At 42.9% G+C, this 22,489-nt stretch overlaps 1 protein-coding gene across 15 annotated transcripts in view; it reads left to right on the top strand.

Moving 5' to 3' along the window:
• The window catches only part of PPP2R2B (protein phosphatase 2 regulatory subunit Bbeta), a 500,674-nt gene that overhangs the window by 448,113 nt on the left and 30,072 nt on the right, over window positions 1-22,489 (top strand). For all 15 annotated transcript variants that reach the window (XM_055285753.1, XM_055285747.2, XM_055285749.2 and 12 more), the window contains one exon: window positions 6,989-7,153. In XM_055285753.1, coding sequence (XP_055141728.1) covers window positions 6,989-7,153 — 165 coding nt within the window. The remainder of the gene's footprint in view (window positions 1-6,988; window positions 7,154-22,489) is intronic.

Raw genomic sequence — 22,489 nt, forward strand, 5'->3', positions numbered from 1 at the left:
CTGTAGCTTGCCTGTTCACTCTGATGGTAGTTTCTTTTGCTGTGCAGAAGCTCTTTAGTTTAATTAGATCCCATTTGTCAATTTTGGCTTTTGTTGCCATTGCTTTTGGTGTTTTAGACATGAAGTCCGTGCCCACGCCTATGTCCTGAATGGTATTGCCTAGGTTTTCTTCTAGGGTTTTTATGGTTTTAGGTCTAACATGTAAGTCTTTAATCCATCTTGAATTAATTTTCGTATAAGGTGTAAGGAAGGGATCCAGTTTCAGCTTTCTGCATATGGCTAGCCAGTTTTCCCAGCACCATTTATTAAATAGGGAATCCTTTCCCCATTGCTTGTTTTTGTCAGGTTTGTCAAAGATCAGATAGTTGTAGATATGTGGCATCATTTCTGAGGGCTCTGTTCTGTTCCATTGATCTATGTCTCTGTTGTGGTACCAGTACCATGTTGTTTTGGTTACTGTAGCCTTGTAGTATAGTTTGAAGTCAGGTAGCATGATGCCTCCAGCTTTGTTCTTTTGGCTTAGGATTGACTTGGCAATGCGGGCTCTTTTTTGGTTCCATATGAACTTTAAAGTAGTTTTTTCCAATTCTGTGAAGAAAGTCATTGGTAGCTTGATGGGGATGGCATTGAATCTATAAATTACCTTGGGCAGTATGGCCATTTTCACGATATTGATTCTTCCAACCCATGAGCATGGAATGTTCTTCCATTTGTTTGTATCCTCTTTTATTTCATTGGGCAGTGGTTTGTAGTTCTCCTTGAAGAGGTCCTTCACATCCCTTGTAAGTTGGATTCCTAGGTATTTTATTCTCTTTGAAGCAATTGTGAATGGGAGTTCACTCATGATTTGTCTCTCTGTTTGTCTGTGATTGGTGTACAAGAATGCTTGTGATTTTTGACTGCTATTTTTTAATGGTTATTGTTTTCTTTGTTTAATATGTATTCATTGTAGAGATTCGGGGAAAATAAAATAAAGTGACCAAAAATCTTACTACCAATTTTGCTGTCTATACATTGGATTTGCATCACAGTTTTAACTTAATGCTAGCTAATTCAACAATGTGGGTTCAGGGGGAAATAAAAGAAATTTAAAAAGCCAAAAACAATTTAAAACTCCTGATTTACCCAAGAATCTTTCTTCTTCTTCTTCTTTTGAAACTTTCCTAAGGAAAGCAGTTCAGTTTCCTAATCCACTTTTTTTGCATTAGGACATTCCTTTTATTGATATTATTTTTAATACAAATAATTAATACATTAATACAAGTTATTTTTCGGTAAATTACTTTAGCAATAAACAATTCACCTCTTACTCTGCTAAAAGGTTAGAACGGGTTGGCAAACTATGCCCACAGACCAGATCTATCCCAAAGGGTTTTTGTAAGTAAAGTTTTGTTGGAACACAGCCACACCCTTTCAGTTACATATTATTTATGACTGCTTTCCTGCTGCAACTGCAAAGTTGAATAGTGGTGGCAAAGGCCCAAAAGGCTGAAAATATTTGCTACATGGTCCTTATGGAAGCTCACCTAGTTTAGGATATGGACTCACACTTTTTTCTGTCCATTTATATATCAGGCATATTCACAGACTATTTTATTTTGTATGTAGTTGGGATTATACCATATGCCTTTTTCTTTTTAAAACAAATTTTTATTTCCACAGGTTTTGAGGAACAGGTGGTATTTGGTTACATGAGTAAGTTCTTTAGTGGTGATTTGTGAGAATTTGGTGCACCCATCTCCTGAGCAGTATACACTGAACCCAATTTGTAGTCTTTTATCCCTCACCTCCTTCCCACACTTTCCCCCTGAGTCCCCAAAGTCCATTGTGTCATTCTTATGCCTGTGCATCCTCTTAGCTTCCATTTATGAGTGGGAACATACAATGCCAAGAACCTTCCTTCTATTCAATCTAGGACATATAGAGACATAATTTCTCTCTCCCTTTCCTGCTTTTACTGCTTAGTAGTTATCAACGCCTAATATACTGCATATTATACTCATTTACCTTGTTTATTGACTGTTCCCTACTAGAATATAGGCTCCATGGATCGGGGGGGGCTTGGGGCCTGCTTTGGTCACTACTGTATCTCCTGCACCCAGAAGAGTACTGGCAGGGTGTAGATTCTTTGGAAACACTTGTAGAATACATGAAGAAAGAAATGAATGGGCCCTTCTGTCTCTCTCTCTCTCTCTCTCTCTCTCTCTCTCTCTGTGTGTGTGTGTGTGTGTGTGTGTGTGTAATATCTTTTACGTGGTCATAGTCAGACTGTATATACTTTGTACCTAACTTTCCTTACCCAAAATAATACACATCCTAAGTATGGAAAGTATCCTAAGTTTTGTTTGGTTTTTCAATACAGGATCTCGCTCTGTTACCCAGGCTGGAGTGCAGTGGCACAATTACCACTCGCTGTAGCCTCACCCTCCCAGGCTCAATCAATCCTCCTGCCACAGCCTCCCCAGTAGCTGGGACTACAGGTGCATGCCACCACACCCAGCTAATTTTTGTGTGTTTGGCAGAGATAGGGTTTCACCACGTTGCCCAGGCTGGTCTCAAATTCCCGGGCTCAAATGATCCACCCACCTTGGACTCCCAACTTGTTGGGATTACAGGTGCAAGCTACCATGCCTGGCCCTAAGATTTTTTCCAGCCTGAAATACAACTTTATTAAAAGAAAATGTGGAAACTGTACTGATCATTGAAATCAAAAGAAAAACCATTCGTAAACCCACCCTGATAGAACTATCACTAATGTTTTAGTGTCTTCCCATTTAGCTCATCATTTTGAGAGTATATGTTTTAAATGACATCATCATACTATTGTTAGAGTTTTGTGCACTATGGTTTTTACAGAATTGGAAATTTCACTGCAAAAACAATTTAATGAGATATATAAAAATTCATCTAATCACTTCCTTATTCTGTATATTTATTTAAGTTGTCAATCTTTTTCTAATATCATATGGGACTTTTGTTTTCATAAAAAGCTTTTTCTAAACTTGGGATTAGGAAATGATGTTTGAATGGCCCCCATGCTACCTCTTACCATCCTGCTATGACCCTCTCCATTCCCTCATCCCACCACTGATGAACCATTTATGGCTCTGGCTTCTCATTTGTTTGAAGTGGATCCCTTAAGGAGTGACCTCCTGGTGTCTTCAATTATTATTTTAAATGATGCCTTAGGCCACTGCCTGGCACAGCGGTGCCCTCACCTTCCCCTTTTCTGCCTTCCAAGCATGGAGCTCAGCTGCCAAGCTGGCTGTGCCCCCTCTTGTCCTCAGAGCTGCCTCCAGAGTCCCAGCAGAGAGCCAGATTAACCCCTTTTGTTAGCAGATGTAATTTGCCTGGGATCAGCGTTAATAAGAAATGCCGTAAGCAGTCGGGTCAAGAAGAACAGATCTGTCAAGCCCCAGGGTTAATTTAATAGCAATCTGTTGGCTGTCAGGGTTGTATATTAGCCATGAATTCAATGCTCTGTTTTGCTTTTGCCATCTAGTTATTTGGGACAACAGGGAAATAATTTGGATAGAGAGCTCTAAAGGATTAAAAAAAAAATTGACTGTCAAAATGCATCATTCCATTTTCAAGATTATATGTGGAGCCACAAATTGCTCATCTTCTTTCTCCTTCCCTCCCAACATGAAGGGCAAAATTACATATGCTGAAAACATGGATCGCCCTTTAGAGTTGTGCAGGGGAAAATGCCCGGGTTTCTAGGGGATACAGATGTTGAATATCCTCTCCCATCATCCCCGTAAGTCATTTAATTTTTAGCAACTAGACTTCTCTCAAATGTTTCTAGAACTCACCAAATCCTCCAGCAGGTGAAAACCCAAACAATCCCTTGTCAGGCTTGTGTCCCAAATTCTGCTTCAAAAAAAAAAAAAAAAATCTTAGAGCACATGAAAATTCTGATTGTGGAAAATGCAGTCACCAAAGTAGTAGGTAAATTAAGAGAGCACAAGCCTACAGCCAGAAGAGACGGGGCTGCCCTCTCAGATTAGCTGGGGGTCTTTTCAAAACAACCAAACTTGTCACATTTTGGCCAGCTTTGTGAGGCCATTCCTCAAGGGAGGCAGAATGGCATGGTGAGAAAGAATCCAGGCTCCGGAGTCAGACAAGCTTGGGTTCAAATCCCAGCTCTGCCCACTGTGTCACATAACCTCGAGTAATTTATCCGAGTTCCCTCGGCTGTAAAATGGACCTGTTAAGAATGCTGCCCTCATAAGGCTGAGATGAGGGGCAAGGGGGACAACACATGGAAAGTGTTAGCACAGGGCAGACCTGGCCCCTGATCAGCATTAGCAACTGGCCATATCTTCCTCTTAACTTCATCATCACAGTGATTAAAAAGAGGGATAATCGTGGTTTATCCCTGGAACCCCTTTGAGTCAAACTAAACAAGCCCTCTACTCAAAAAGGAAGACTGAGACCTGCTGGGGATAGGAAGCCAATGGCTTGGGGATGAGGGCTGGGCGGTGGGTAGGCTTGGAAGGTCCAGTGAAGGAAGGAAAGATCCAGAGATGGCAGCTCTGGGCAGATCTCGTGGGCACAGCCCCACTGGCGTCCTTGATGGCGGAGGATGTGCCTGGTTTCACAGACATGTTTAGGCACTTTGTTTTTGCACATTCTGACTTTGGGGCTTTATTTTTAGGTGGGAAAAAATAACTGTAGCTGTAGCACCTCCCCCTCCCACACAGCGAAGATCCCTTCCAGTTCAGCTTGTTTTTAGAGCTATACTGGTAGAGGTTGAGAAAGCTGACACCAGATTTTCTTTCCCTATTTGGAGAAAAGAGAAACATGTTCACTGGCACAGTGGGATACCAAGGCTCGCTCTGGAGGATGAGGAAATCTAACAGCAGCTGAACACTAACCTCTGTTTACCCAACGCCACGTCATGGCCATAGAGCCCAGGGCATGGGTCAGTGGCTGACAGAGCACCGGAGCTGCAGCCTAGAGCCTCCTCCTGAGGGGCACAGGCTCTTGCTCCACACCATGTGATGCTAACTGCAATCATATTTATAACTCTGGCAGAAGTTGAGTTGAAAGGTAGTATTTTGTGAATCCAGGAGACTCACATGCCCCAGAGACCCGAGTAATATTTGCATCTGGGTTTGGTGGGAGAAATTGTAGTAACATGCACTGTTAGCTCAGTTTCATGCCAATTTTAGAAAGAACTCAGTAGGGTTTATAAAAGATAAGGAAGGGGAAAGAGGCACAACCAAATACAAAGCCATTGTTGCAACAAATTGCATGTTGGAATGTTGTAGCAGGAGCATAGGTGATGTTTGATCATAGATGATTACTTTGTTAGTGCTAGCAGGACTAAAAATATCAGTGCATTTGCTTGTACGGCATCTAAACTCTAAGGAGGGGACTATGCTACTAGCTTAATGAAAAACATACAAGACTTTCATCCATCTCAGTCTAATGGGGCAGTTATATCAAGTTATTGCTTGTTGATTCAATACATTGTTGTCCAAAATGTGGTGCATAAACTCCTGGCACACGCATTTGCAATTATTATATGTTGATTTTTATGCATATTACTTAAAATGTAGCTACCTTATTAAACCCATGATTTTATGAATGTTGGATTACTGTTTAGACAAAGCTAAGTAAAGAAAAAAGTGAATCAATTTAAAGTTGATCTGAAAGAAAAATGTTAAGTAAAAAGTACTACCTGATGATGCACAGATAGGGCAAAAATCACAAAGGTGGCTCACGAGTGGGAAAATCTAGGAAAAGTGGGAGTCCTGTTGGTCAGCTTCACCGTGTAACAGCATCCACATCACAAGGCTTGTTCTTTGCAGGATGTTGCTGGGTCCTCAGACAGCATCTCGGCCCCTCTGTGTCCTGATCCCCCAAGCTCTGGGTGGAGGAGTGAAGAGATCTGTACAAACGCATTCCTTCACTCATGCCAGACATCCTACTGAAGGGGTTTATTTTCATTGAGTCACCTTCATAAATAAAAGGCTAAATGTTTCATTCCAATATACAAGGATATGGTCTTTAAAAAATAGAGGTATAATTCTTGATCAGAAAGGGAAATACTGAGAAAAAAAAAAACCCCAGATGATAAAACTAAGGATATTTTCCATGGGACCCTAAAACTTTCCAACTGGATGGCTTCTTTCTGATACTTAAAAACTCCCTCACAAGCTGAAAAGCAGATCACAACTTGACAGAGACTAGAAGTCTTATATAGCATACATGAGAGAAATTTTACATAATTATGAAAGAGCACAGACTTTGCACCTGGGATGAAATCCTAGTGTTGTCACTTAGCCACGTGACTTGAAGCAAGTTACTTTATGCACTTGGAGCATCCGTTTCCACCCCTGAAAAAATGAGGATAAGGAAAATGCTGATTATATAGAGTTCTTGTAAGGATTAAATGAGATAAAGTACATGATATGCTTTGCACAGTGAATGGCCTATAACTAGTGCTCAATTATTGGTAGCAGCTATTATTATTACCATCAACATATTATAAAGAAGGGCTTAGGGATTTCATGAAAGAGGATATGCACTCTATTATTACAGATATCACTTAGCCCAATAATCCAGTTAAGGAATCAGATAAAATGAATTATTTGGTTATAATAGGACTAGTACCTTAATCATTATTACAAAACGAGAAGCACAATCTTTGCAACTTGGTACATTTTAGCCTGATTGCACAAGCAGTTAACTTTAGTCATGAGTGGATGTCTTTTACATGTTTATAGAGGATAAAACACAAATGAGGAGTCAAGAGACCTGAGTTCTAATGCTGCCTCTGACTACTGGGTAGCCCTGGGCAATTTTCTTAAAGTTCCTGAGCCTCACCTGCCTGGGACAAGTTTATGATGAGGATCTACCATGTGCGTAGCAAATGTTGACATGTTATACTAATATAAAATGGTGCCATTGCTAATTCTCCCCTTCCCCAAGTTCCTGCTTCCTTCTCCTGGTTCCTTCCTTGACTCGTCTGTGCCAGATATCGTGGACATTAAGCCAGCCAACATGGAGGAGCTCACGGAGGTGATCACAGCAGCCGAGTTCCACCCCCATCATTGCAACACCTTCGTGTATAGCAGCAGCAAAGGGACAATCCGGCTGTGTGACATGCGGGCATCTGCCCTGTGTGACAGGCACACCAAATGTGAGTAGCAGCTGAGGGGAGGTGGGGGGCATGGCCACTGGCCCCAACATGCGGGGGGGAGAGCCTGGAAGCTTATGATCTCCCTTTCTACACCAGACTTTCTTACACTAGGAGTAAAGAAACTACAAGTGGGAGTCAGCTCCGTATTTTATATTTCAGTAAAGATGAACATTCATGTTCGATTCCAAAACATCTAGAGATGAAAATAAATAAGACATGACCCTCATCAGAAAAGGGTTTAAATAACAGTATGCTGTGATCCAAATTATGTGTTAAGGAAATCATGCTTGCTGCCATGGGGAGAATGACTTTGAGGAATAGGAGGGGGACCAGCTAGGAGACCGTTGAAGGGTGGCCTGGACAAAGAGGTGAGTGGAAATTGAGAGGGCAGATGGGTTCTAGACACATCTTTTTTTTTTTAATCCATGTAACCTGCACAGTACTGCACAGATCTTGGCAATAAAGTTAACAGGACTTGCTGAACTGTGTGGGAGGCTGAGAACATAAAAGGCATCTAGAACAGCAGCTGGGGGAAGGAGCTGGTGGCTTCTTGGAGAGATTGCGACTATAGGATGCCAGAGCCATGTCATAATGACCATGATTTTTAAAACCCAAACTTTTTTCATCAAAGTGAGTGAACGGCCACAAAAGTAACCAGAGGAGTAGTATGATCAGAATTAGTTGTTAGGGAAATTGTTCAGATGGAAGGCAGAAGGATAAAGGTTAAATTCTGGCTGAGAGAACAAAGAAACAAGGAGACAGGTTAGGAAGCCACTATAATATAGATAAGCATTTCTTAACAGTACACCATTGAATCTTGTGCTACATAGTTTTTTGTTTCGGGGAAGGGGCTGTCCTGTACATTGTAGGATGTTTAGCAGCATCTGTGGCTTTACCCACTAGATGCCAATAACCCAAGCCCAATTGTGATAACCAAAAATGTCTCCAGACGCTGTGAAATACCCTCTTGGTGAAAACATTGCTCCCGGTTGAGAACCACTGATCTAGACTACAATTCATTCAGTCACAGATACAGCATGATATTCTTGTATCTACAACGTATTTGTTACAATAAAGAACTCTGAGTGGTACAATGGAAAGGTAAGACTTATCTCCTATACTCAAGGAATTTAAAATTTGGCTAACGAGGCAAGATGCACCCAGGAAGCATTTCAGGAACAATGTATAAGGCAGTTTAGTTTTAATACTCAAGTGAATGGTGGAGATAATTATGGGTTAGGCCATTCAGAGAGGGTTGAGACATTTGAAACAGACCTCACAGGGAAGGCAGAGGCTGAGCAGTTGAGTGTTGAAGTTCAAGTAGGATTTGGTTAGGTGGGAAACAGGAAGAAGAGTATTGTTGGCAGCAAGCACAGAATGGGCAAAATTCTGAAGTTACTAAAGTAATGGAACATTTGAAGGGTGTTAAATAAAAAGTGTCAGGCTTGGGGAAAAGGGGAATCTTGGGTTAATGAGGTTAAATAGCAATGATGGTTCATATCAGGTTGATCCTTGAAGATCAGATTCCAAAGTTTATGCTGTCATGTATTCATGCATTCAGTAAGTACTTATATTATGCCCAGAGTCTGGTTCCCATAGTATCCAGTCCTTCTTAAGCTGTTCCACCAAATACAGTTCTGGTGGGGCCAAGCCATGAGCCCTGCTGCCATGGGAGGAGGGCACAGAGGGGAATCCAGTTCCTCCCATGTGCTCTGGGTTGGCCCAACCTACCAGCAAAGGCAAAACAGCCCATGCCTGGCAGATACCAGTGACCCTGGGGGAGGTGCTGACCACAACAAATTTTCTTTGAAGCTTTATTTTTCTTTCTAAAAATTCATGTGAATTTTACATTTTACCCCCATATAATATCTATTTTCACTTTAATAATTATGTTCCTACCCCTACTCCCAAATTTTAAACAAAATTGGTGTTTTTAAAAGATGTAACATTTATCCTATGGCTTCCTGTACTTTTTAGTATACCCCTGTATCCTCCCCTCTTCCTAACCCCCAAGGATATATACAGGTACCCCAGTTGGAGAAGCACAGTTTCTAGTATGTGGGAAGTAATTTGAGAGCATTTAGCTGGACAGCAGAGTTAATAAAAATTGTGTTTTATGGAAGATTAACACAGTGGTCATGTGAATAAAGATAGGAAAGTTAGAAGGTTTTGCTCTAGTATCAATGCAAGGATAATTTGGAACCTAGATAAAGAATGGTGGCTATAGAAATCCAAAGAAAGAGAAGGGGGAAAATGAACATTTTCTTTTAAAATAACTATGGGTGTTATAAGTGACATTAGTGACATTAAAGGTTGGCATTCGTCATACATGGATGTGATATGAATTGTTCAATGTCATTCCCCTGTAGATAGTAAACGCCTTGAGGATGAGAACTGAATCTGACTTGGTCACATTATATGAACCCCTGTCACATAAGCAGGGGTCAGGAAATATTCAATAAATGTGTGCGTAAGGGTTGACACAAATAACAAGTGGGAATGGGGAGGGATGGAAAGTCTCTAACTCTCTCCCAGAGAGTGAAGGGTTGGGATTCAGTGCGGGACATGCTGTGGGTGAGGTGACATGAGCTGTCTAAGGAGGCAGGGCCTCTCTGGTGAGTGAAGGCAGAACCGGGCTTTCTGGGCCACCAACCCAGGGTGGAGGCCAGGGATGGCACAGGAAGCCCTGGCATCCCCATAGCCCAGTGTGGCTGACACTAGCCTCAGCTTTGGAGTCAGACAGATCCATACGCGTTCTGGATATTGGGGAATCAACTGACTGCGAAGCTTGATGAACTGAACACAAGATAGAAAAGGGGCAAGGCCTTAGAAGCTTTCAAAACTAGAATGGTAAATAACTAATGGGTACTAGGCTTAATACCTGGATGATGAAATAAACACACAAAAAAAACCCATGACACATGTTTACCTATGTAGTAAACCTGCACATGTACCACTGAACTTAAAAGTTAAAAAAAAAAACTAGAGTGATTTAGAGCAGATGCTTTGGAATCAGAACTCGGCTCTGATACTCAGTACCTGCATGACCTCAAGCAAGTTATTTAATCATTTTAAGCCCCAGATTCCTCATTCGAAAGAAGAAATATTAAGGACAGCATCATAGGGCAGGTTGTTCACAAGAACTAAATTTCATGTGTGTCAGATCCTAGCCCTCTGCCAGGCACAAAGGAGTCAATAAATGGCAGCAGTTATCACAATTATTCTCCCTGGATTCCCCCGGTTCTAGGCCTGCAGACATAAGATGTTTGAAACCCCAACCCTCTTGCCAGATATAGGAGGCCTCATTATTCATTTATTTAATCAATATTTGTTAATCACATACTTTATGTCAGGTACTGTATCAGACTCTGGAGACACAAGGGTAAGCAAAAACAGACCTGGTTTCCTCCCTCTTAGAGCTCACTGTCTGTATTAGAGTTCTCCAGACAAACAGAACCTGTAGGGTGTGTGTGTATGTGTGGTGTGTGTGTGTGTGTGTGTGTGTGTGTAAGTAAAGAGATTTATCATAAGGAATTAGATCACATAGTTATGAAGGCTGACAAGTCCCAAGCTCTGCAGCCAGCAAGCTGAAGACCCAGGAGAGCCGATGGTGGTGTTCTAGTCTAAAAGCCATCAGAGACTGGGCTCAGTGGCTCACACAGGTAATCCCAGCACTTTAGGAGGCTGAGGCGGGCGGACCACCCGAGGTTGGGAGTTTGAGAATAGCCTGGGCAACATGGTGAAACCCCGTCTCTACTAAAAACACAAAAATTAGCCAGGTGTGGTGACACACACCTGTAATCCCAGTTACTCAGGAGGCTGAGGCAGGAGCATTGCTTGAACCTGGGAGACAGAGGTTGCAGTGAGCTGAGATTGCCCCACTGCACTCCAGCCTCGGGGACAGAGCAAGACTCTATCTCAAAAAAATAAATAAAACCCTCAGGCTGAAGACCCAGGAAAAACCAGTGTTTCAGTTCAATTCCAGAAGCAAGGGGGGAAAAATACAGTGTTCCAGCTTGAAGGCAGTCCGGCAGAGGAGTTCTCTGTCCCTTGCAGGAGGGTCAGCATTTTTATTCTCTTCAGGCCTTCAACTGATGAGATGAGGCCCATTGACAATAGGCAGTACAATCTCTTTTACTCAGTCTATTAATGTAAATGTTAAACTGTTCCAAAAAGACCTTTACAGAAACACCCAGAATTTCTAGCCAAATATCTGGGCACCCCATGACTCAGTTAAGCTAATACATAACATTAACCACACTGGCTAAGGAGAGAAGATGTATTAGAGAATAGAAACAAATACAGCATCGCAACTGCAATACATGTATAAAAGAGAGGCATGTGCTGGTTCAAGTAGGGGTGATGAGGACTCTACAAGGCAGTGACTGCTGAGCTGAGACCTAAGGATGGAGAAGCAGACAGGGAGAGCCCAGGGAAGAATCATGCAGCCATACAGAAGCAGGAAGCCGGTCAAGCCACACACCCAGGGAGCCCCAGAAGCTGCTTCTCCCTCCAGCTTCAGCCCCAGAGAAGCAAAGCCCTGGTGACCATCCTGAAGGAGGCGGAGGAGCCAGCTACTGGCCTTCAGGCCTCTGCCCAGCCCTGTCCTCCCACTCCCTATTCCAACACCAACAGAGTTCTGAATTGCAAGCTGCCAGCCCACTAATCTAATTAAGAAGCAAATGAAATTCATTTTCCTGACTCCTTCAAAGTACCAGCCTTCTTCAGTGCACATCTCCCTTTGTTCAGCTGCTGCGGCTAGGGGCCCCAGCTCCTGCCAGCTGGGAAAACAAGTTCAATCTGACCCCTCGCCTGACATTTCATATTGATTTTCTCCATCCTCCTCAAACGGCAGCCTGCAGTCAACCGCAGTTCAGCCGAGGTGTGCGATCGGAATTGAGACAGTTCATCAGAGTTCAAAATGAAAAGGAACATTGGCTTTCGGAGATGAGCTCTGAAAAGGAGGGTATTTAATAACCATCAGCATTTAATCAAAATGCCGAGGAGAACCGTGTTATCAGAGCTGCATTTATTAATTTCCATATGTCCCTCACTCTGCATACTCAGCAGGGGTTGGAAGGGATGATTCCTTTTCTCCCTTGCCTATTTTTTTTCTACCACTTCTGGCGGTAGTGATAGGGTTGTGTTTGCAGTTTAGATGCCTGAAACAATAGGGTGCTGATGGCAGCAGCACTTAGCTAGAGTGGATTATTCTTTCTCCTTTCCATGCATGAGTATCGGGGGCTGGGTGAAGAAACTGGCCAGGTGTAATGGACACCAACCTGGGAAATGAAAGGAATTAAGCCTGAACTCCTTTCCAATGTGCCCCATAAATCTGGTCTCTGCCAAACTTTCCAGGCTCAGCTCCCTGTAGCCTGGCCACACTGGCTTGCTTCCTGCACCTCCAATACATCCAGCCCTTTCCCGCCTCAGGGCCTTTGCACATGCTTTTCTGCCTGGAATGCTCTCCCCGCCACGCACTCTACCTGTCTGACCTGTACTGACTTTTTAAGTTTCTGAGAAAATGTCACTTCCTAAGAGTTAACTTCTCTGTCCACCCCATCTGCACCTACCGTCTCTCAATCTCATCACTCTATTTTATTTCTTTATTTCTTTCATAGCCTCCATTATAGTTGTTTGCTTTACTGAGCCTCTGTCTTGCTGACTGGAATACAATCCTTATGAAGACAGGGACTTTATCTCACTAATTACTGAATTTGTACAATACTTACATAGCACCTGGTGGGGCTTCATAGAACATCTGTGGTGGAAAGGCAGGCAGATAGGAAAAGACAGGTGAAAAAAGACATATTAGTTTACCAGGGCTGCTGCAACAAAGTACCATGGACTGCACTGCTTAAACCAACTATTTTTTCAAAGTTCTGGAGGCTGGAAGCCCAAGATGAAGTGTTGGCAGGGTTGGTTTCTTCTGAGGGCTGTGAAGGAAGGATCAGTTCCACACTGCTCTCCTTGGCTTGTAGATGGCTGTCTTCTCCCTGTGTCTTTACATCACCTTCCATCAGTGTCTGTGTCCAAAATTCCTCTTCTTATGAGGACACCAGTCCTATTAGATCAAGACCCACCCTAATTACCTTAATTACCTGTTGAAAGCCACTATCTCCAAATACAGTTATATTTTGCAGTACTAGGAGTTAGGACTTCAATATATGAATGGAGGAGGGGCACAACTCAGCCCATAGTAGAAGGAAAGACATAAAAGTCATCAAGAACACAAGCCCTGGAGCCAGCAGTTCCAGACATTGTTTCCAGGCCTCATTGCCGCCAGAAGCCTGGGCAGGTGCTGATGTTGACACCTTCCTCCAGGAGGTAAGAGTGGAAAGAGGTCATGGACACAGGGCTCTTGCACAGCCCCTGACACATTGGAAGCACACAATGAGCATAACTTTTATTAAAGGCAGGAGAGAAACTAGACAAAGGACCAAAGGACCAGGATGATAGAAACCTGTGCATTGGGTCTCGACAGTTTCACCAGGCAGGGTTGTCCATGTGTGTTAGGACAGTGATGCCTGGAGGCTTTCCTGTGGTGCTAGAACACTTTCTTTCTGAACAAAGCAGACTTTAATTGATTTTAGAGGCATTGAAGTACCTAATTCCTATTCAAAAGCCAGTCTTGAAGGGAGAGGTTCCCCAATAAGCAGGGTGTGGTTTAGCAGCATAAAAGCAGCAGGTGAAATCCTCAAGTGGGACTGGAAATAGTAAAAGCGATACCTTGAAAGGCCACAGAGACTTGACTTGCCAAAGACCTGGGGACACAAAGATGGAGCAAGTGGAGAAATGTTTATGAATGTTAAAGCAGCATGCGAAATGATAATCTCACCATGAATGCAGCAAGATCAGGATGAGTATTTGTGGACAAAGACTAGCAGAGGCTATATGAAAGGGATGAGGTCGGGGCCATGAAATGTGGGCAGTTTTCTTATTTTCTAGATTCCCTCCAAGGTTGTTGTTTTACTTCTATAACTTGAAGAAAGTTGATGAATGACTGAAGAGCCCCACCGGGTGCCTTACCTCCAGGGTGGAGACAGCAGGAAAGATCAAAACTCCCTGCCCACCCCAGTAGCCCCTGTCATAGGTACTGGAATGAGGCAAGGCAGTGAGGAACCCAGCATGATGTTCCCTGTAAGCACAGCCCAGGACATTTTTGTTTTGTTTCTTCCCCTCTGTCAAACCAAACTGACAGTAGTGAGTGAATTCAGGGACTGGGTCAAAACAGAGGAGGAAAATCAACATAGTTGAGCAGCCACTATCAGCTTGTATCCATGGCCTAATTGGTGATCTTGAGCAGGTTACCTAACCTCTGTGCTTCAACTTACTCACCTATAAAATATGGGTAGTGGAAGTATTTACCTTATAGGGTGCTTGTGAGGATTAAATAACACCCATGGAGCCTTAGAATGATGCCTGGCACATAGTATAAGCATCGTGTTATGGTTGGAGTGAAGATGCTGTCTTGCTTCCCTACCACATGTGTCTTTTAAGTGGGGGAGCAGGAAGAGCAGAAGCAATCATAAAAGTAGTAATGTCAACAGCCTTATTCACAGCTAACTTCCATGACATTTTACTGTGTCCAGGAAGTAAGCCAAGTATACATGCATGAGCTCATTTAATCCTGATAACAACCCTATGAGGTACATACTGCCATTATTCACATCTTAGAGATGAGGCAACTAGCTAAAAGGGAGAAAGATACACTTATGGCCACCAAAGAGCAGTGATGAAGTTGAGCTTTGAGCCAGACCACCTGTAGCTCTTCAAGAGAACACCAAAAACTACTTATTCAACTAAGATTGATTAAACACCTGCTGGTTTCTGCCTTTAGGGAGCATACCTTCTTGTGGGGAGGGATGAGAGAAAACACAAATGTACAAATAAACAAGATCATTTCAGACATGATAAAAAAAAAAGCTGTAAGAAAATTAGCAGGGTCAGGAAGTAGTGGTATGTGGCAAAGCCTTTGAACTGAGACCTGTTATCAGAAGGATCCAAAGAGAAAGCCAACATCTAAGTGTGAAGGCCCTAACAGAGGAGGAGACTTGTGTGTTCAAAGAATAGAGAAAAAAGATCAGTGGATGGATACAAGTAGGCTAGGGACAGTATAGAAAGTGAGGCCATGGCCAGGCATGGTGGCTCAGGCCTGTGATCCCAGCACTTTGGGAGGCTGAGACAGGCGGGTTGCTTGAGGCCAGGAGGTTCGAGACCAGCCTGGCCAACATGGCAAAACCCCATCTCTACTAAAAATACAAAAATTATCCAGGTGTGGTGGCGCACACCTGTAATCCCAGCTACTCAGGAGGCTGAGGTGGGAGAATCACTTGAACCTGGGAGGCAGAGGTTGCAGTGAGCCAAGATTGTGCCGCTGCACTCCAGCCTAGGCGACAGAGCAAGACAAGAGAGAGGGAGAGGGAAGAGAAGGAAGGAAAGGAAAAGAAAAGAAGAAAAGGGGAGGGAGGGAGGAAGAGAGGGAGGGAGAAAGGAAGGGAGAAAGGAAGGGACAGGAAAAGGAAAGTGAAGCCAGAGAGGTAGGCTGGGGCCAGATCATTGAGAGCTTTATGGGCCAGAGCAGAGCACTTGCATTTCACTCTAAGCGAGATGGGAAACCATGCGATGGTGCTAAAAAGGAAGTGAATACTGTTTATGATCTTAAAAGAGTTCTCAAACAAGGGGTGCCAAGCCTGGAAAGCAGAGAGACCATTTAGAGGTTGTTGCCACAGTCTGGAAGAGACATGATAATGGCTCTGACCAGGGTGGGCACAGTGAAGTGGTGGTAAGTGGGCAGATTCAGGATCACCTTAGGACGTGAGGCTAAGAGGACTTGCTGAGAGATTGGCAGTGAAGAAGTGATGGAAAATGGAGAATCTAAGATAACTCGTAGGTTTGGTGCTTGAGTGACTGTACGGTACCATACACTGAAATGAGGAGACTGGGGAAGGAACAGTTTTGGCATGGAAAGACCAAGCATTCTCTTTTGGATGTGTCCAGATTGAGATGTCTGTGATTCATCAAATTAGAGAAGTCTGGCAGACAATTAGATAACGTGAGTCTGGAAGACTAGGGAGAGGTCTGAGCTGGAGGTACAAATTTAGGAATCATGAGCATGTCACAGCTATTTTAAGCCATGGGATGGGATAATGTCAATTAGGGCAGAAGGTATGGATAGAGAATAACGGAGAGCCCAGGAATGAGGCAAAGGCCACACCGACATTTACCAATGGGGTAGGGGAAAGGAGGAGGTGGCTTTTTATGGATGATCAAGTATGAGCTACCAGGGAAGTGAGCAGAAAACCAACACATGTAAGCTGAGAGAAGACGGTGATTTAGAAATACATTAGGATCAATTATGTCAAATGCTTCTGAGAGGGCAAGAAAAATGAGAGGGCGGAAGTCGCCATGGGATGTGGGCTCATGGAAGTCTTTGTCCATTAATTACTTACTTAAAGTAAAAGCAGTTAGCACACTGCCTGACACATAGTAGGTTCCCAGTACACATTTGCTGAATGCAATCAATCTTGTGTGTGGTGGCACAGGGTAGGTTCTGCAGTAGCATCTTAATTCCACTGTGGTTTGGGCAGACCTTCCTTCTTCCTCACCTGCCCCTCGAGCTTCCATCTTATTGAGAGGTAATGTCTAGTGCTGGGGAATTGCAGAAGCTGAATCTGGCCAGGGAAGGTCTTGAGGGCCAGGGCGAGGAGCCAGGGTTCCCCTCAGCAGTAGCGATGGGGCTGCCCTGCAGGACCAATCCCTTGCACTGGCTCTACCAGCAAGTCCGCTGCCTGTAGACACTCTCTTCTAGCAGCAAGGCCCTTCTGCACTGGCAAGTCTGCAGCCCAAGGATTGGCCACAGAAATCCCCTCCTTCAGATGACACCAAAGCAGCCTTCCTGTCCAGGGGCAGTCTGACTTTTTCATGCTGAGGGGGAAATGGCATAAGCACTTTAGACCTTAAAATCTGAGATGTTAGGCCAGGTGCGGTGGCTTACGCCTATAATCCCAGCACTTTAGGAGGCCAAGGCGGGCAGATCACATTGTCAGGAGCTCGAGACCAGCCTGGCCAACAAGGTGAAACCCTGTCTCTACTAAAAATATAAAACTTAGCTGGGCATGGTAGCGCACACCTGTAATCCCCACTACTCAGGAGGCTGAGGCAGGAGAATCACTTGAGCCCAGGAGGTGGAGGTTGCGGTGAGCTGAGATTGTGCCACTGCACTCCAGCCTGGGCAACAGAGTGAGACTCTCAAAAAAATAAAGTCTGAGATGTTTCTGTGAACAGCGTAGTCATTGGAGAAACAGCCCGAGTTCCAGTGAGAAGAGGGCAAAGTTTGATGCCCGGTCCAACAATCCAAATCACAAATTTCATTGTCCTCCAAAGGTGGGTGTAGTAGAGGGGGAGGGTGCTATTTTTGAACATTTCTGTATCTCATTCTCACAACAACCCATGAAGATTGGTATTAGTACCTCTAATTTACAGACAAGGCACAGAGAGGTGAGGAAACTTGCCCCAGATCACAGCGGAGGACCTAAGATCTGAACCCATGTTGGTCTGCTTCCAGAAGATTTATTCCTTTCCTGGGCATCTGACAGGATAAAGAGCATGATGTTTTTCTAAAATCCAGAAGGATAATTTCATAAGAATCCATTTTATACAATCCCCATTTGGCTGGATTCCCCAGCCTGACCATTTTCAACCACAGAATTAATTCTGCCATTACACAGAACATAAAATCCACTCTCATTCTTCACCCTCATCTACAGACTTAATTGCCAACCCCTGGTAAGTAAGCCACTAGAGCTCCCTAATAAACCTGTAGCTCATTCTCCATGTCTCTGATGGAATGTGTCCAAAGACATCAGCTGAGACAGCAACTGCAATGAATCTTAAAGCCCCTGAGATTTGGCACATCTTCCAAAAGGGGTTCAGTATTGATCTGGGGTATAATTAACAGTATTTATTTCAGGGGAGCTTGGTTAGGTTAAAAAGACAAGGTCCTTTATTAAAATGCTTTTGCCTGATGACAGGATTGCAAACACACACACACACACACACACACACACACACACACACACACACACACTCCCCACTCTGGAGAAAAGCCAAAAGCCTTGCTGCAAGGAGCAGAATTCACTGATACCACCACCACCCCCACCTCACCCCCATGTCTGAAGCTGCTCTATCCCATTCAAGCTTAGCGGCAATTAACAGAGCAGGCAGTGCCCAAGCCATCGAGTAAAAATAGAATCCCTTCCCCCTTCTTCCATCCTCATTTCCATTTTTGATTAATTTAACCAGTTCTGTCGATTAGTCATCCTGGAGAATCCAGTTGAGTGGATTTTGCTAAGAACCAGAAGGCTTATCAGTTTTGGAAGTGAGTGTTATTCGTTGGCAGTTAACACCTTCCCAGGTCTTGCCCTCTCCCTCACTTGGGGTCTTGAATGGGAAAGCAGTGAAGGCCAAAATTGGCTCCCACACATGGCTGCAGCCCCCAAGACATGCAGAATGGGAAAGATTGGCCATGGGGTTATAGATGGCTCTGGCCTTGGGACATCTTAGGCCAACTTACCTGTCATCATGCCCTGTAACAAGCTGTCACTAGCAAAGCAGCCACAGGCACCTGGGGGCATCCTGAATTCTAGGTTCAGGAGAACCCAGTCAAGGAAATGCCCAGAAATATTTTCCCCAGAAAGAGACATTGGCCTGTTAGAGTCTAGGGAGGGCACTGGCCTCCTCTTCCCTGTATTTTGCCTGCAAAAACCAAAAATTATCTTCCATTTTTTCAATTTATAAATATGTTGCAACTTTTAAAATCTACGTCTGTGTTTTATGACCATTTTTCCATTTGTGGTGCCAAGGAATGAATCTTTTAACGTTCATATAAGTTTCATAACAAGGTGGGAATTTTATTATACGATTTTTGTATATAATAGATCTTCCAACAGCCCGTTTTTTTTCCTCCACAGTGAAATCAAAGTTCACCTCTTTCTCTTTGTATTAGCTTCCTGTGGCTGCTGTAACAAATTCTCACAAATGTAGTGGCTTAAAACAGCACTAACTTAACATCTTGCAGTTCTGCAGGTCAGAAGTCTGACATTGGTCTCACTGTCTAAAATCAAGGTGTTGATCAAGTTGTGTTCCCTGCTAGAGGCTCTAGGGGGGAATGTTTCCTCACTTTCTTCAGCTTTCAGAGGCTGCCCACATTCCATGGCTAATGGCCCCTTCCTCCATGGTCAAAGCTAGCAGCAGGGAGATGAGTCCTTCTCATATCACATCTCTCTCTCTCTCTGTCTCCTGCCTCTCCCACTTTTAAGGACCTTTGTGATTACACTGGGCCCACCTGGGTAATCCAAGATACTCTCCCTCCTTAAGGTCAGCTGATTAGTGTCATAATTCTATCCACAATCTTTATTCCATTTTGCCATGTAAGGTAAGATATTCCCAGGTTCCGGGCATTAGGATTTTGACATCCTTGGGGAGCCATCATTCTGCCTACACATTCTTCAAGTTTCAGTTAAGGCAAATTCCTCCAGGAAGACTTCCTGGACCCCCAAATAGGATTAAATGCCCTCTCTCAGAGCACTTAATACCATACATTTAATTACCTCTTTCTATTTTGGTCTCTCTCACTAGATGGGACCATTATTATGGCTAGACTCTTTTCTCAAACCCCCTCAGCATTTAGGACAGTGAAAGTGCTAAAGAAATGCTTTTAGAGGTAAAACAACTATAGTCATTCAATCTGATAAATTTGCATCTGATACTTCTCTTTACACAAATGTAAAAGCTAACACTAAACAGTAGTTGACCCACTGTTTGCTCATTTCTAGCATTAAGAATACATTACTTACACACACACACACACACACACACGGTATAATAAAATACCTACCTTGTTATATTTAACTTAAATGAATGTTAAAATTAAATCGCATTCCTAGGCACCACAAGTGGGAAAATGGCAATAAAAAAGCACAAGATTTTTAAAGTTGCAATATTTTTACAAATTGGAAAACTAGAACATAAGTTTTGGTGTTTGCAGGCAAAGTAAAAGAAAGAGGAGTCCATGAAGTAATGGTAATCAACTACTACTTATTTATTCAACAAATGTTTATTGTTGCTTCACATGTCCCAGGCACTGTTCCAGGCACTAGGAAAATCGTGCCCCCTGCCCTTGCAGCACTTTATTGAAGGAGAAGGAATCTAACAACACACACATAAATAAGATTGAGATTTAGTGAAAATGTTTCAGGGGAAGAAGCAACAGCAAATGCAGTGGCTCTGAATCTGGACTGTGCTTGGCAGGTCACAGGGCAGAAGGACCAGCTGGGCTGTGTACAGTACCATAAGGAGGAATAACATGAGAGGAGGCAGGAAGAGCTACATACAGGGCAGTCCCCTTGCACCACACAGCCCCCATTCACATTGTATTCCGTGCAAAGAACTTGAGGGGCTGGGCCACATGGTAGACCTGTAGGCAGTGGTAAGGAGTTTGGATATTACTGTATTAAGAGAAAATCCAAGAGGGCTTGGTGTAAAGAAGATGATTGATTATACTTTTAATATGTCACTCTGTGGCTATTTAAGAATGAATCATCAGGAGGAAGAGTAGATGCTGGGAGAAGAGTCAGAAAGCTATCAAAATGCTCCAGGTAAGAGATGAGCATGGCTTAGACTAAGATGGTGACAGTGGAAATGGTGAGATTGAATTGATTTGGGCCGTGCTTTGAGTGTAAAGTTAATAGAACTGTTTAAAAAAAAAAATGTAGAGGGTGAAGTAAAGGAAAGCATCAAGGACAGCTCCCAGCTTTTTGGCCTGAGCACACACCTAGATGAAGGCTCCACAGAGCGAGCTGACAACAACAGTTTGCAGGGGAAATTTACAAATTCTGTGGACTCTCAGATTTATGTTTTTAAAAAGGCATAAAATGATAAAAATTGATACCTTTTGCTGTTTAGCCCTTTGCTATTTATAGAGCCCCTTCTTATTGATTTATCTTCATTGATCCTCCTGAAAACCCAGTAAGTTTGCAGTATCTCTTCCTTTTTGCAGCTGAGGAAATCAGGGTTTAGAAAACATTAAGTCTGAAACACTGACAATGATTGGGTTTTTTTCTTACATCATATAATGAATACAACCATCCTCACGACTTGCATGGCCCTGTAAGATGGAGAAGGGGAGGATCTCTCGTGTGTGTAATTGACTCATGTTTAAGTATATCGGTTAATTCGAGCCCCCCATGCAGTTCTCATAATTCTATTTTGACAGCTCAGTAGGTAGCATCAATAACTGAATTGTGAGATCTGCTGTCCACTCAAGCAGCTTCCAGCCCCATCAGTGCAAGTCTCTTTATCTGCTGAATTACTCAAAGCACCTGCTGGCCTTCTATCGTTATCAAGCACAGACCGGAGACAGCAGAGGGCAGGGGAATGCTATCCCCATGAAGCTCATAATGATACTTGCCTTTATCTTCTATTTTTGACCTGAACATAAGGATTTAAATAGGATTGATCTCATGTATGGGCATCCTTAATCCCAGGGTCAAATAGCATATTCTGACATTTTTGTGCCATTTGAAAATGTCTGTAATGCAGTGAAATTGTCATTGAATAGTTACATATGAGAAAAATAGAATCATCAAGCTTAGGAAAAAGACTGTGAAATCAAACAAAGCAATGAATTGGTCAATAAATGTTAACAAAGTATTGTGCTAAGCACAATGGATAGACAGACTTATGCAATTACTGCCTTTGTACACTTATCGTGGTGGGACAAGAGAATATAAAATTATGAAATGTTTCTAATATAAAGTTCATTTTCAATTGAATGTAAAATTTAGATTCCCATCATCAGAAAGAGAAAATGCTGACTAAAAAGTGTTTATGCTGAATATTGTTTTAGACAGTTGAAATAGTGATTTCAAATGTTCTTATCCTCAGCATATCCTATGTGTACCCAAAAGTTCTGACGCGTAGCATTTTTCAGTTTGTTTATTGAGAATCTTTTGTGTTCATGACATTGTGGGGCCACAAAACCACAAATTTGTGTTAATCCAATGTACTGTTGCTTGCCCCTAGGGAGGTTATTAAGTACCGGAAGATTCCAAGGGCCATCCCTGACATTTCATGGATACTAAATTGTAGTTATTGAATGTATGAGTGAATGAGATGAGATCTAATATCAGATAAAAGGTGATATGTATCTCAGAATACACTAAGGCTATGAATTATAAACTAAAACTCAGAATGGTCTCAATGTTAAACTTTTCTCCTGGAAGTTTTCCTGAGATTTGTATGATCTATATAATAGACCCCAGTACAAAATGGTAT

This window comes from Symphalangus syndactylus, chromosome 7, assembly GCF_028878055.3.
Source record: "Symphalangus syndactylus isolate Jambi chromosome 7, NHGRI_mSymSyn1-v2.1_pri, whole genome shotgun sequence".
NCBI classification, from domain to species: domain Eukaryota; kingdom Metazoa; phylum Chordata; class Mammalia; order Primates; family Hylobatidae; genus Symphalangus; species Symphalangus syndactylus.